General features: G+C 49.4%; 1 protein-coding gene across 1 annotated transcript; it reads right to left on the bottom strand.

The window, feature by feature from the left end:
• Positions 1–576: 576 nt before the first annotated feature.
• Nlrp9 (NLR family pyrin domain containing 9) lies at positions 577–13142 on the bottom strand. Its single transcript, XM_048368999.1, has 9 exons — positions 12863–13142; positions 10248–11850; positions 8073–8222; positions 7487–7651; positions 5398–5565; positions 3545–3715; positions 2839–3009; positions 2357–2527; positions 577–840 (listed from the first exon to the last, which is right to left on the bottom strand). Exons 1-9 carry the CDS (start codon positions 13140–13142, stop codon positions 708–710), a joined length of 3012 nt encoding a protein of 1003 aa, XP_048224956.1. The 3' UTR covers positions 577–707.
• Positions 13143–14097: the final 955 nt, after the last annotated feature.

Below are 14097 nucleotides of genomic sequence, written 5' to 3'. Positions count from 1 at the left end.
TAAGAGGTAGAGTGGTAGCCTTGAGGATAAAGAAGCCAGGGACCTGGCTCAGGCCCTGAATTCAAGCCCCAGGATTGGCAAAAAAAAAACAAAAAACAAAAAAAAACTGACATCTGAAGGAGCTAGGCCGGGACCCAGGGGGGCACTAAGAAGGACTCAGCCAGACCTAAGTGCTCTACTTAAAACGTTACTGCCCTGGTTCTTATGAAGGGTGGCTTATAAAGCATCCTCTCCAGTCTTCACCTCAACTGCAGCAAAAGATCTTTAGGTTTGAAATTACTCTTTCCAGGTCTATATGTGTTTGATTTTGATCTTGCTGGAATTTAGAAACACTGACTTTCATTCATGCATTGAATGTTCTACATTGTACTATTTGTCTTCCGTGTGGTTTGTGGCCTGACACGTGGAAAGTTGGGTTATACTGACACCATGTGGACACGAACACTAAGATCACCCACAAGGCGGAGGGAAAACATGATCGCAGTTCCTTCAAACTCAAGTCAACACCCAGAACACACTCATCAAGAAAACAAACTACCCTAACATGTTTAACACTCCTTTAATGTGTCAGTTCTCCTAACGATGGGGGACAGGACGCCACGAAGGAATAACACGGAAATCTGGGCTGCCACATCATGACAAAGGGTTTGGGAAAGGGTGGGCCAGAAGAGATGCACACCGCTGAAGGAGAAGCTGTGGAGAAGCTCCTACCCGGGGATGCCCCTCAGCAGGTCCTCTTCGCGGAGCCAGGGAAGATGCTTGATGGTCAGTGGGGGGTCCCGCTTCTCCACTCCCTCCAGAAGCTTCTGAGATTCCTCATCAAGTACAGCTTTGTCCAGACTGGGGAAACAGACAACCCTTTCTCTGCACACGTTCACTTTCACGTGTTTCTCCGCATCCTGTGCCCACCTCATCTCCGTCCTCCCCAGGTGGGGCGGGGCAGGGGGGACTGCAACAGTAAAGAGTGAATCCTTGTGTGTTACAGTCAAGTCCAGATAAAGCAAAAAGGTTGAAGTTTGGTTAAAAAAAGGGGGCAGGGGGCCCTGGGAATATGGTAGAGTGCTTGCCTCGTATACTTGAAGCCCTGGGTTCAATTCCTCAGCACCACATATATAGAAAAAGCCAAAGTGGCGCTGTGGGTCAAGTGACATTGTGCTAGCCTTGAGCAAAAAGAAGCCGGGGACAGTGCTCAGGCCCTCAGTTCAAGCCCCAGGACTGGCAAAAAAAAAAAGGTGAGGGGGGGCAGTTTCTAACACTGGATATTGAAGTAGCCAGGAACACTGGTTATTTCCCCTTGCAATGTTCCCCTCAGCATCTTGAATAAAATAGCCTGTTCCATTTGCACTCTGCACCATTCTGTGAGATCATTTAAAGCAAACATTCCACAGAATTTCCACCAGAAACACTTCAGCTCTTCTCATCTATTCTGTGTTTTGACGGTCTTCCATGCCCACTGCTGCTCTTCATAAGCACCAAATATCAAATCCTTTGCAAACTTTGATCAATGTCTTCCTTCAATCACTCTCCCCCATCTCTCCCACCTCCACTCATCCCTTTACCTAGCTCCATTTTCATATATATACGTTAAATATTATGACTGTATTCACCCATTCATCCTCTCTCCTGTCTGTCCCCTCACTGTTAAAACATTATATAACGTTAACCCCTTCCCATTTCTTAGTTGGCAACTCTTGTATACTGTGCAATTTTTAATTTAAAAAAAAAATCCCTTGCAAAGTTCTGTCTCCAAAAGCATTTGATTCCTTACAGTTCCTTCCGTGGAACGTTCCATCTCTCGGGACCTGCCAGCTCCTTTCAGATGTGGCTGCCTGTGTCAGCCCCTGGCTCTTCCCCAACCCGTCCTGTCCCCCACCACATGCTGCAGCACCCTCAGAAGCATCTCACTCCTGTTCACGCACATCACACGCACGCGCACGCATGCACATGCACATGCACACACACACACACACACACACACACACACACACACACACGCCCAGGCAGCGCCGTCCAGCTCAGCACCCTGGCCACTCCTGAGAGCCGTGACACGCTCCGTCAGCGTTCTCCAAGGGCAAAGTCAAGGTTGGGAACTAACACGCCGCCCCAGCGCACCTTGGGTTCTCACCTGCTCTGCCCTTCAGACCCTCTTCCCCACCCAGGGCTGGACTGGGCTTGCTGGGCAGCATGTGCAGGACCTGGGATTGGCAGTGTCACCCTGGCGCCCAATGGGTGAGCCATGAAGGACGATCGTCTTTGCCTCGCACAGGGCACAAGCGGCTCCCCGCATCAACCACATGGAGGCTGAGCCAACCAACACTGGCCTCCATCCCCTCCCGCACCCCCACCCCACACTCACCCAAGCAGCTCCAGGGCACAGTCCTGGTGGCTCAGGGCCTCACAGAGCACCTCCACGCCGGCATGGCTGAAGGCCACCCAGTCCAGGTTCAGGCTCCTGAGTGATCTGCTTCTGATAAGAGCCAAGGCGAGGTCTCCACAGCAACCAGAGGTGAGCGGACACATATCCAGCCTGGACAGAGGGACACAGCAGACAGACCCCTGTCCTGTGCCACTTCCAGGTCCCAGAGCAGGCCAAATCCCTGATTCTAGACCTAAGGCATTTGCTCTGACTGAAGGAAAACACAGCAACTTGAGGCTGGTGGCCAGGGCTGCTGACTGACCTCACAAGAGGCCCTAATACAAAGGACCAGCCAGGCCCAAAGGCCTACAGTGCCCTGCTTTATGGCACAGGACATGGGAGTCTGTGCCAGGCAGACAAGTTTCCCAACCTCCCAGCCCTCAGCTTCTCTCTTCCCCCAGCCACAACAGGTGACAACTCACCCAAGTTTCTGCAGCCTGCAGTTAGGGTGCTGCAGAGCCCTACACAGGAGTTTCACACCAGAATCCTGGATTTCATTGTTTCCAAGTTTCAGGGTCTTCAGATTTCTATTGTGAATAAGAGCAGCAGAGAAATCCTCGCAGCAACGAGAAGTGAAGTAACAACCCGTCAGCCTGGGAGATGCAATAGAGATAGGAGCAGGGCGGGCGGGGGGGGGTGGGGGGGAGGGCGGGGCGGCCTTTTAAGAGCTCTGCTCATTTTCAGCAATGTTCATAAAGAAAGTGTGAAGCCCCACTGAACTGCTGCTGCCCCAAGTACCCACTCTGTCCCCCAGGTCACGCCTCTGTTACTCTCATGAAAGAAAGGACAGGGGAAGAAGATACAAACAGAGGGAGGCATAGATGGCGGGATGCTGATGGACATCTCCATGCTGATAGACATCTCTGTGCATTGCTATAGCACAATACCACAGATGTGGGATCTGTGTCGAAATCAGTCTGGGATCAAAGTGTTGGCAGGCTGACAGGGTGTGTGATCGCCGATTTCTGGTTCCCAGACAGCACCTCGTGCCTGTGACCCCTTGTGCTGGAGGGGATGTGGTATCTGGGATACCAAAGCCATTCCTGGGGGCTCAGTCTCCTGACCCATCACCTCCCCAGGTGACTTCTTTTAATGAGGTCAGCTCCGGGGAGGCCCCACACCCCCTACCAGAGCTCCTGCAGGCTGCAGCTCGGGCGTCTCAAGGCTTTGCACAGGTTCTCCGCACCAACATCCTCCAGGAAATTTGACCCCATGTCAAGCAGAGACAGAGTTCGGTTGACCCGAAGGGCTTGGGCAATGAAGTCACAAGCAATGTGGGAGAGACAGCAGTAAGACAACCTGCAAACACAGGTACATGCACACACCTCCATTCCGTTACCTGCTCAGCCTCTCCAGGGCATCTGAGAGGAAGAACCGACAGGCCCTTGGCAAGGTAACCCTAGCACTTCCATTGGGTGATGTTCCCCTTCTAATATTCTGAGTTTTCAGATCAGATCAAAACCTCTTCATCTGGATCAATGAAATGATTTTATCTGCCTTCTGAAAATCTGTTAATTCTTTAATGATAGCATACTATTCAACAAGACTGGCAGCTTCTCTTTCGATTTTAAGCATTTTTTTTTCGGTCAGTTGTGGGGCTTGAACTCTGGGCCTGGGTGCTGTCCCTGAGCTCTTCAGCTCAAGGCTAGCACTCTACCACTTGAGCCACAATGCCACTTCCAGTTTTTTGGTGGTTAATTGGAGATAAGAGTCTCACAGACATTTTTTCTCAGGCTGCCTTTGAACCACGATCCTCAGATCTCAGCCTCCTGAGTGGTTAGGGTTAGAGGTGTGAGCCACTGGTGCCCAGCAAAGCTTTCTTTCGTTATTATACTGATTTGAACTCAGTCTCTTGTGCTTGATAAGCCCACCTAGCCACATGTGGTGGAGGCACCAGCTCTTCATCCCAGCTCTCCATTGAGAAGGAAGCTCAAGGCTTTTCTTCCTGTGATCCTCCCAAGTAGCTGGGAGGAAAGGCACAAGCCATCAGCACCCAGCCAAGCTTTTATGAATTCAAGACTGCAGTAGTTTTAAAGTGTTCATTGAGACATTTAAAAGAGTGCTTTTAAAATCAATGTAGCTCTGCCACTCTTAAATTACTTGATATACAATATTTTAAAATCAGTTGCTAGCCAGGCATCAGTAGCTCACATCTTTAATCCTACCTATTCAGGAGGCTGGGATCTGAGGCTCACAGTTCAAAACTAGCCCAGGCAAAGAAGTCCCTGTGAGACTCTTATTTCCAATTAACTAACAGAAAACCAGAAGTGGCAGTGTGGCTCAAGTAGTAGAGCGCTAGCTTTGAGCTGAAGAGCTCAGGGACAGTGCCCAGGCTCAGAGTTCAAACCCTTCATCCGACAAAAAAGAAAAAAAGAAGTGGTTGAGACATTTGAAAGAACTCTTAAAGTCAGTGTAGCTTGGCCTGGTGCCAGTGGCTCACACCTGTAATCCTAGCTACTCCGGAGGCTGAGTTCTGAGGATCATGGTTCAAAGCCAGCCTGGGCAGAAAAGTCTGTAAGACTCTTATCTCCAATTAACAACTCAAAGACCAGAAGTAGCAGTGTGGCTCAAATGGTAGAACACTAGCCTTGAGCACGGGGGGCTCAGGGACAGCTGCTAGGCTCTGAGTTCAAGCCCCACAACTGATTTTTTAAAAAAAAAAATCGGTGTAGCTCAATCAAATAGCCATTGATGACACTTTAATTCAATGGGCAATAAAGCAATTGTTCAATAGCCAACAACTCTGTCTTTTCACATTTCTCCTTGATGCCTGCCACATCATCTGACCTTTTATACCTCAGGGTTCTTTTCCTTCAGCCAGGTTAGCTTTCATTGTTTACTATCCTTAAAGTTTGTTTCATTACAGGCTCCACATTCCTAATTCAAAACAATGACAGCTCAGCATCCTCCCAGTGAGCAGTTGACAGGCTTCCTAGCTGCCGGAGCCCTGTGCGGCATCTGAGACGCCCCCATCTACTCACATGAGGCTCTCCAGAATGCAGTTTGGGTCCTTCAGGCCTTCACAGAGAAACTTCACTCCTCTGTTTCCAATAGGATTTTCTACCAAGGACAGACACTTCAGCTTCCTATACTTAATGAGACAGCTGAAGTTATCACAATCCTTTGTTAGAATATCACACTTCCCCAACCTGTATGGAAGACACACAGCATCGGTAGATGGCCTAGACAAGCTTGCCCACTGACAATTGTGCCCTGGATTCTCATCTTGATACCTGTCAACCCATGGTTGTTTGAAAGCACAGACAGAAATACGCAACTCCCTGCAGAGTGTTCCAGTGACATTAAGGGGTGAGTGTAAACCACTCATCATCCAGGAATTCATCACACCCCACTGACTGAGAGCTGAGTCCCTCAGTGTGTGCCCCCAGATGTCAGTGACAGGCCCCAAGATTGACTTCAGGCCCCTGACATTGGCTTGTGCTTCTGACCCACTGGCTATAAATTGAGGTCCCCCTGACTAGCTCAGGTTGAATGAACTACTAGTGATAACAGACTTGAAATTGCCTCACTTAGTATATTAAGATACAATAGCGATACTATGGGCAGTGAGATGGAAGCCCATTCGGGACCAGGTCTGGAAGGGTCCCAAGTCTAGAGGCTCCAGCTCTGCAGAGATGAATGCTGCATGTTGACCCATTTGCTGATGCAAGAACTCAACACACAAGTGTTTCTGCTTTTAAGGGGAGGGCATCACGTTTACAGGGCTGACTCACCAAGTCCTCCCTGAGGACTTCCAGCCACTAACCATGGCTTGGTCCACAGAGGGACCAGTTCCCCACCAGGGAGCCCACCAAAGGTTGTCTCGTGAGGATGAAAATCACTACAAGCCAGGCATTGGTGGCACACACCTGTAATTCCAGCTACTCCGGTGACAGATCTGAGATCATGGCTAGAATCCAGTCTAGGCAGGAAAATCATGAGACTCTTTTTTTATTTTTTTTGGCCAGTCCTGGGCCTTGGACTCAGGGCCTGAGCACTGTCCCTGGCTTCCTTTTGCTCAAGGCTAGCACTCTGCCACTTGAGCCACAGCACCACTTCTAGCCATTTTCTGTATATGTGGTGCTGGGGAATCGAACCCAGGGCCTCATGTATACGAGGCAAGCTCTCTCACCACTAGGCCATATCCCCAGCCCAATCATGAGACTCTTATCTCCAATTAACCAGCAAAAAAGCCAGAAGATGAGCTCAAGTGGCAGAGTACAAGCCTTGTGTGGAAAAAAACTAAGGAACAGTACCTAGGCCCCAAGTTCAAGCCTTAGTATCAGCACCAATAAAAAGGTCACTACAACCACTTAAGGAAATTCCAAAGACTATGAGCTGTCTCTAGACTCAGAGCAAAGAATATATAATTCTCTCCTGGCACCCCTGCCCCTCAGCAAATAATAAATGTGATCTACCTCAACCCAAATGACCTTGTGTATGACCTTCACAACTGTCCTGAGTTTCCATACTGGCCATTAACAGAAGGTGCAAGTCAATCACTTTTGCAGTGGTTGCTGCAGGAAGAGGGGGTGGCACATTCTTGCTGTGTTTAATGAGTTGGTTTTGTTCACTGCTACCTGAATGACTGCCCTGGTGTTATTTCTGGTAAAATAAGTAAATAAGGACAGATAGATAGATAGATAGATAGATAGATAGATAGATAGATAGATAGATAGATAGATAGATAGATGTGCCTAGAAGACCCTAGTACACAAGGAAGAAATTCCTTTGTCAGAGCTGTCACTTTGCCTCAGGGCAGACAGAACACTTATGATTAGTGTGTTTTTACTTTTATGCTCAAAGGGAGTTGGAGTTCTAGTTCAGGAATGCTTAAAGACACAAGAAGTGTTGGGGATGCCTCTGGAGCAAGGGTTGGCATGAGTGGCAGAGACAGGAAGGTGGGGTGTGCACTTTGACCCCATCCCCACCTTCCTGTGCCCCCGGACAGTGAGACTGCATGGACTAAAAAGTCAGAGGGGTAAAGGCGAAAGTGATTGGCTTCCGACAGAGAAGACAGGCTGCGTGGAGCCATGAGGGCCAGGGGGTCACTGCATCTGCGTGACTTACATCAGGTTGTCCACGGTGTTCCCTGCCTCCATCAGTGTTTGATATAAGAACATGAGAGGGCTCTGGAAGTCAGTTCCATACAGATTGAGCTGCCTCAGGGAAGGCCCCAAAAGGACTGCCTTGAACAATGCTTGTCCATAACTTCCAGTAGGCATAAAGCTACTCCTGCAGACAATGAGAGAAGAACGAGTCACACCAGACAGAATGAGGTTGGTTGAACACAATCACTTTTTCCATGTGATTTTCCACAATCACTTTCTCAATTTCTTCATGGCGAAGAAATACTGTGATGAACATTTATGTCTAGGATGTTGTTGACTACAATATATACATAGCACGTGCACACACACACATATTTATAAACTTGATATATATATAGGTATTCATAAACTAGAAGTATAGGTTTTTGTCATCAGAAATATAAATATACATGTATAACATCAAAATTCATCTGTGTCACCAACTGCTCTTGCTAGCCTTATGGGATGGATAGTAACTAAGTTTATGCTGTGGTCTTTTCCCTAAGGGAGCAAAAGGGAGTTAGGAACTTGTGTCTATCTAAAGGACAGGTAAAGATCAAACTCACCACAAGCTTTGGAGGCTAGGAGGGGGAACCAGTTCTGTAAAGAGACTGTGAAGGCACTTATCGGTGATCTTAAGCCTGTGCAGCTCCAGCTTCTGCAGGCACGGGAGATGGTTGATTGCCCTGAGGAACTTACGGAATTCATGCATATCCCTACGGGAGAAAAGAATGATTCTCCACTGGCTCACTTCAAGACATTCTCCAAATTTACCAGACCTTATTTCCAACAAAACTAGTAGGCTTAAACAGGCAGAACTCCAGCCAGGTTAACTGAGTGACCACAGAACAGGGGCTATGAAAATGAACTCCAGCCTGGCCCCAATAATTGTAGCTACTCAGGAGACTGAGATCCAGAGATGGCAGGTATGAAACCAAGCCTAGGCAGGAAAAAAAAAATTCAGGAGACTCATCTCCAATTCATCAGCAAAAAGCTGGAAGTAGAGGTGTGGCTCAAGTGGTAAAGCTCCAGCCCAGGAAGTTCAAGGCCCAGTATTGGCATACTCTGAAAACAGCACTCAGTGGAACCAATCACGAGTTATGTGGCCCCCAGACAAAATGCCCAGCATCTTTTATACTTGCATTCCTTTCCTCCTCTTTTAGTGAGAATTCCTTTCTATGTGAACACGGGTTCAGGTTTGGTGAACCTTGGTGAACAATGAGTTGTGTTTGCCAACATTGTCCCTTGCTGGGGACTACACACTGAACAGCTCCAATATGCACTGATCCCTGAGCCCAATAAGGGCTGCCAGGTTGAGGCGGGGGTGGGCAGGGGAGAGAACTCATGGTTAATGTAAGTTTTTTTGCGTTGTTTTTTTTTTTTTTTTGGTGTTTTTTTTTTTGTTTGTTTTTTGTTTTTTTTTTTTTGCCAGTCCTGGGGCTTGGACTCAGGGCCTAAGCACTGTCCCTGGCTTTTTTTTTTTTTTTTTTTTGGCCAGTCGTGGGCCTTGGACTCAGGGCCTGAGCACTGTCCCTGGCTTCTTCCCGCTCAAGGCTAGCACTCTGCCACCTGAGCCACAGCGCCGCTTCTGGCCGTTTTCTGTATATGTGGTGCTGGGGAATCGAACCTAGGGCCTCGTGTATCCGAGGCAGGCACTCTTGCCACTAGGCTATATCCCCAGCCCCCTGGCTTCTTTTTGCTCAAGGCTAACACTCTACCATTTGAGCCACAGCATGACTTCTGGCTTTTTCTATTTATGTGGTGCTGAGGAATCAAACCTGGGGCTTCATGTATGCTAGGCAAACACTCTACCACTAAGCCACATTCCCAGCCCGCACTGTAAGTTTTATTACCCAGGGTGTGACCTTAGAGAAGGAGGAGGTGGCTACCTCCAGGTATGCCTGTTACCTAGGTAATGCAGGTACTGGGTAGAGACTTAAACAGGCGGCGGGGGGGGGGGGGGGGGGGGAGGGGGAGGGAAGGGAGGGCATATGCATGGAGCCCCCAAGGGTGAACCTTACAGGCACAAGGCAAAGGATGCCAGCCTCTCATGGTGCATTGCCAAGATAGGCCACAGGCATCCCGGGGGAGGGGGGAAGACAGCCAGCTCACAGTGAAAGCTGCTGGCCCTCCCCCCACAATGGCCTCTGGAGAATGCATGCTAAAGCAGGGGGCTGGGTTGCTGCTCAGCTGATAGAGGGCAGTGCAGAGGCTCAAAGGAGGCTTTGTGTCTCCAGCACAGAAGTGCAAGAACCAGGGGCTGAGAATATGGCCTAGTGGTAGAGTGCGTGCCTAGCATGCATGAAGCCTGGGTTCGATTCCCCAGCACCACATATATAAAAAAGACCAGAAGTGGCACTGTGGCTCAAGTGGGTAGAGTGCTAGCCTTGGGCAAAAAGAAGCCAGGGGGCTGGGAATATGGCCCAGTGGCAAGAGTGCTTGCCTCGTATACATGAAGCCCTGGGTTCAATTCCCCAGCACCACATATATAGAAAACAGCCAGAAGTGGCGCTGTGGCTCAAGTGGCAGAGTGCTAGCCTTGAGCAAAGAGAAGCTAGTGCCAGTGCTCAGGCCCTGAGTTCAAAGTCCAGGACTGGCAAAAAAATAAAAAAAAGAGGAGGAGGAGGAGGAAGAAAGGAAGGAAAGAAAGAGCAGGAACACACAGAATGCCCGCATCAGCCACGGCCAGGGGCAAGGGCCAAACTCTGAAGATGGGGAGTGAGGATCCTTGCAGCACTTACCCGTTCTTGCCTCGGTGGCCTCGGAAGTTCCTGTTGCTCCTGTCGTCTTGGACGTCCCTGATGTCACCGGGGTCTGCGAAGATCTTCTGTATGCACAGGCGAAGCTCCTTCAGCCTTTGACACTCTTCCAGGCAGGAGGCCACCACTATGAAATGATCCATCTCACAAATTGTAAGCGACATTTCCTCAAATAGGTCTAGCACGCTTTTGATAAAGACCTGATCCTGGGTTTCAGTCAAGCCTTGGAACAACTCTGGGAGGCTCTGAGTGGCCGCCCCGTGCTCACACTCCAGCAGAGGCACGAGGCCCTGCAGGAGCTCCTGCTTTATGTTCTTGGACAGTGAGAAACCAAACGAGGTCTCCAGCTCCCTCCTCGCATTCTCATTTGTGAGTCCGTACACAAACACTCCTTCCACAAACAAATGGCTCTGCCTGTCACGCAAGATTGCCGACACCAGCTGGGCTACACTGCCAAAGGCCGAGTCTGCAGGTTCTTCGAAGAAGTAGAACATGGCGGCACAAAAGGACTGCATGGCCAGGCCACTGAAGGCAAAGTCCCTGCCGCTGGGCTGCAGGAGTTTCAGGCTCAACCACAGTATGACATCAGCTGCAGAGATCCCAAACCTGTCCAGGTCCCCAGAGCTGAACACAAACACATGCATCCACATTCCCTCCGCAGCCAGCATGCAAAGTCTTCGGAGCTGGGCTCTGTTATTGGCTACTGAGCACTTCTCATCTCTCCCTTTGAATGCACTGGTGAGGAAGGACACGTAGAGATAAGTGATGTTGTAGGCAGATATTTCAAAGCGGCCCCCTGCCTCGAGCTGCCATTTTAAACAGCTACAAATCATCCAACAGAAAATGGGCCGGGTACACACCGATAACAGATCTGACCTGGACTGCACAAAAGCCAAGGCCCTGGACGCGTGTTCTGGAACAGGGAAGAAGTGGGAGAAATACAACTCGACCAGAGGGTCAGAGAAATAGGAGATCGTGATTTCCCTTGGCTCCTTCAGCAAATAACGGATGCTGGTCGTCTCTGTGGTGTCTCTTAGCCCGAGCAGCAGAGAGGATTCGGGAAGCAGTGTCTTCTGCAGCAAGCTGCTCAGGAGATTAGGGGTTGGCTGCCTCTGAGCCCAGTCAGTACCCAAGTCAGTCCGAATTCCCAGGTCAAATTTCAACCTTTCAAAGCCATCCAGGATAAACAGGATTTTCTCTGGCTGGGAGAATGTGTGATTGAGGACATCCAGAGGCTTGAGCCAGTCCCTGGAGACCAGCTCCACCAGACTCGTCTCCAGCACTGAGTTCAATTCGTAGACAGTGAAGAAGAACACAAACAAGAACCTGCCCTCCCACAGGGCTCCCTCTGTCCAGTCCAACATCAGCCTTCTCAGAAGTGTCGTTTTCCCGACACCCTCTGGGCCACTCAGAACCGCTGTGACTGCACCGACCTGCTGCTGGTAAGCGAATGCATTTCGTAGTGACAAGCGCTGGTGCCTCACAGACTTCTTATAGAACCCATCAGAGACTTGAAGGCAAGTCTCCTTGTCCCACACCTGCTGGAATTTTCCACTCATTTCCTTTCTGTAGGAAAATGTTGTATCTGTGTAAATGAGAACAACAGAAGACAGGAATGTGAGGCCATCAGGTGCCCAGCTACTCAGGAAACTGAGGGCTGATGATCAAGGTTCAGAGCCAGCACAGGCAGGAAAGTCTGTGAGACTCTTATCCCCAATTAACCACCAAAAAGATGGAAGTGGAGCTGTGGCTCAAGTGTTAGAGCACTAGCTTTGGGCAATAAAGCTCAGGGACAGCATCCAGGCCCTAAATTCAAGGCCCAGGACTGACACTTAAAAAAAAATCTAGGAATATTTACACATGAGGAAGTGGAATTGTGGCTCACAGTGGTAGAGTGTTAACCTTGAGCAAGAGCTCAGAGACAGTGCCCAGGTCCCTCATCAAGCCCCATGACCAACAAAACATTAAAAAAAATGTAAAAAAAAATTTACACATGAAATAACACAAACTGCGAGAGCAAGCAAAAATAGAAAGACACGCATACTAGGTGCTGGTGACTCTTGTCTAGAATCCTAGCTACTCAGTAGGCTGAGATCTGAGGATTGTGATTTGAAGCCAATCTGGGCAGGAAAGTCCCCATGAGATTCTTACCTCCAATTAACCACTCAAAATCCAGAAGTGGAGCTGTGGCTCAATGTGGTAGAGCTCTAGCCTTGAGCAGAAATGCTCAGGGACAGCGCCCGAGCCCCACAACTGGCAAAGAAAAGAAGTGAAAAGAACGACAGTAACATAGTGTTTATTTCAGGTCATTTAGCCAGGCATGACCTTTCAAAACTCCCCCTGTCAAACAAGAGACTCAACCTGGGGGAGAAATATAGGGTGACCCCTGAGAAGTGGGTAAGGGGATACTTCCCACCCCTGCCGAAAACCGGTCCTATATGACCAGCACTGGGGAGCAGCTCTGACAGCTCCAAGGCTTAGCCCACACCTGTGCTCAGTTGATGAGGTGGGTAACCAGCCAAGAAGGACATCACCTTTGTGACAGGAAGTGCCCCATGAGCCAAGCCCCGCCCCATGCCCTCTGACCTTGCACTTACTTCCTATCTCTTCCTGTGCCTTTATCCAGAGATCTTTCCGGTCCATCTGGACGAGGAGGCTCAGGGTTATTTCCCACACTGGCCTTCCGGGGTAGTACAGAAGCAGCATCCTGGTCAACTCTTCTTTTGAAGTAGTGTTCACATCAAACTGGGGGATGGGTGGGAGATGAAGTTGTGGGAGTTCGAGCATGAGGAGCTCCTTAAACATCCAAAACTCTTCATCACTGAGCTTGTCCAGGTACCACGCCAAGACCGGCTCAGAAAAATATGATTCAGCCATCTTGATCCCAAGTCTTCAAAAATAAGAATGAAGAGACACCTGCAGGATTCAGGATTAGCAGAGTGAAGTCCCCACAGCTGGAAGTAGATCAAGAGCGCTGATGTCCTTGACTTCTCCTACCTACCCTGAGGGAGCATTCCCACCTGTGCTCAGAGCAATCACTGCAGCGTATCAATACTTCAAATATTCCTGATTGTTGGTTGCATGGATCTGGAGAGTCCATTTGGTGGTCCACAGAACCAACTGTGTCTGCTATAGACATTCCACCACTTCTGACAGTGACCAGTGGAAACCCCTAAGTGCTTGCAAAGAATCCCTGCCCATTTGTAGGTCTCACAGCTTTCTTCAGTAGGACTAAGAGCATGCGGGAGCATGTGAGCTGGCATGTATATGTGTATGTGTATGTGTATGTGTATGTGAGTACACACACACACACATACACACACCTCTCCAGAACTCACTGCCTCACTATGACTAACAGGTGAGTCTCACCATTCCTGGTGCCTGGGCACACTGTCAGGTTTTCTCATCTGAAACCCATTTGCATCCACATATATTTGCCCTTTTCCCAACACCAAACCAACCACCATAAATTAAACCCCACCTGCCAAGACCTTTCCTAATTATGCAGTAGGTTTCCTAATGTCCTGGAGCACAGTGGCTACGAGCTTGGACAACGGAACAAGCGGGTGAACTCCTGGCCTGGCTCGGCGGTGGGCCGTGAGAAGCATCGAAACTGTACACGCACGCCACCACATGGATAACCTCAAGATTCTGTGCTGCGAAATAAGCCAGGTTTAAGGACAGCTACTGAGTGGTTCCTCCGGTTTGGGCTACTTAAAGCGATCCCAGAGGCAGGAGGGCTGAGGAGAGGGGGCTGGATGAGGGGAGGAGACAGTTTCATGGAAAAGGCTTCAGTGTGGGTGTGGAAAACTGTTGCGGCCAGGTGCCGGTG

This window comes from Perognathus longimembris, chromosome 20 (genome assembly GCF_023159225.1).
Source record: "Perognathus longimembris pacificus isolate PPM17 chromosome 20, ASM2315922v1, whole genome shotgun sequence".
Taxonomy (NCBI): Eukaryota; Metazoa; Chordata; class Mammalia; order Rodentia; family Heteromyidae; genus Perognathus; species Perognathus longimembris.
The sequence above is the reverse complement of the archived record's forward strand: the minus strand, read 5'-3'. Positions and strand labels throughout refer to the sequence as shown.

Excerpts from the sequence above, each read along its gene's own strand:
- Nlrp9 (XM_048368999.1), bottom strand. The coding sequence starts at position 13,142 with ATGGCTGAATCATATTTTTCTGAGCCGGTCTTGGCGTGGTACCTGGAC. Across the intron at positions 11,851-12,862 it reads GGCACAGGAAGAGATAGGAA|ATACAACATTTTCCTACAGA; the intron begins GTAAGTGCAAGG and ends TCATTTACACAG. Across the intron at positions 3,716-5,397 it reads TGCATTCTGGAGAGCCTCAT|GTTGTCTTACTGCTGTCTCT; the intron begins GTGAGTAGATGG and ends CTGTGTTTGCAG.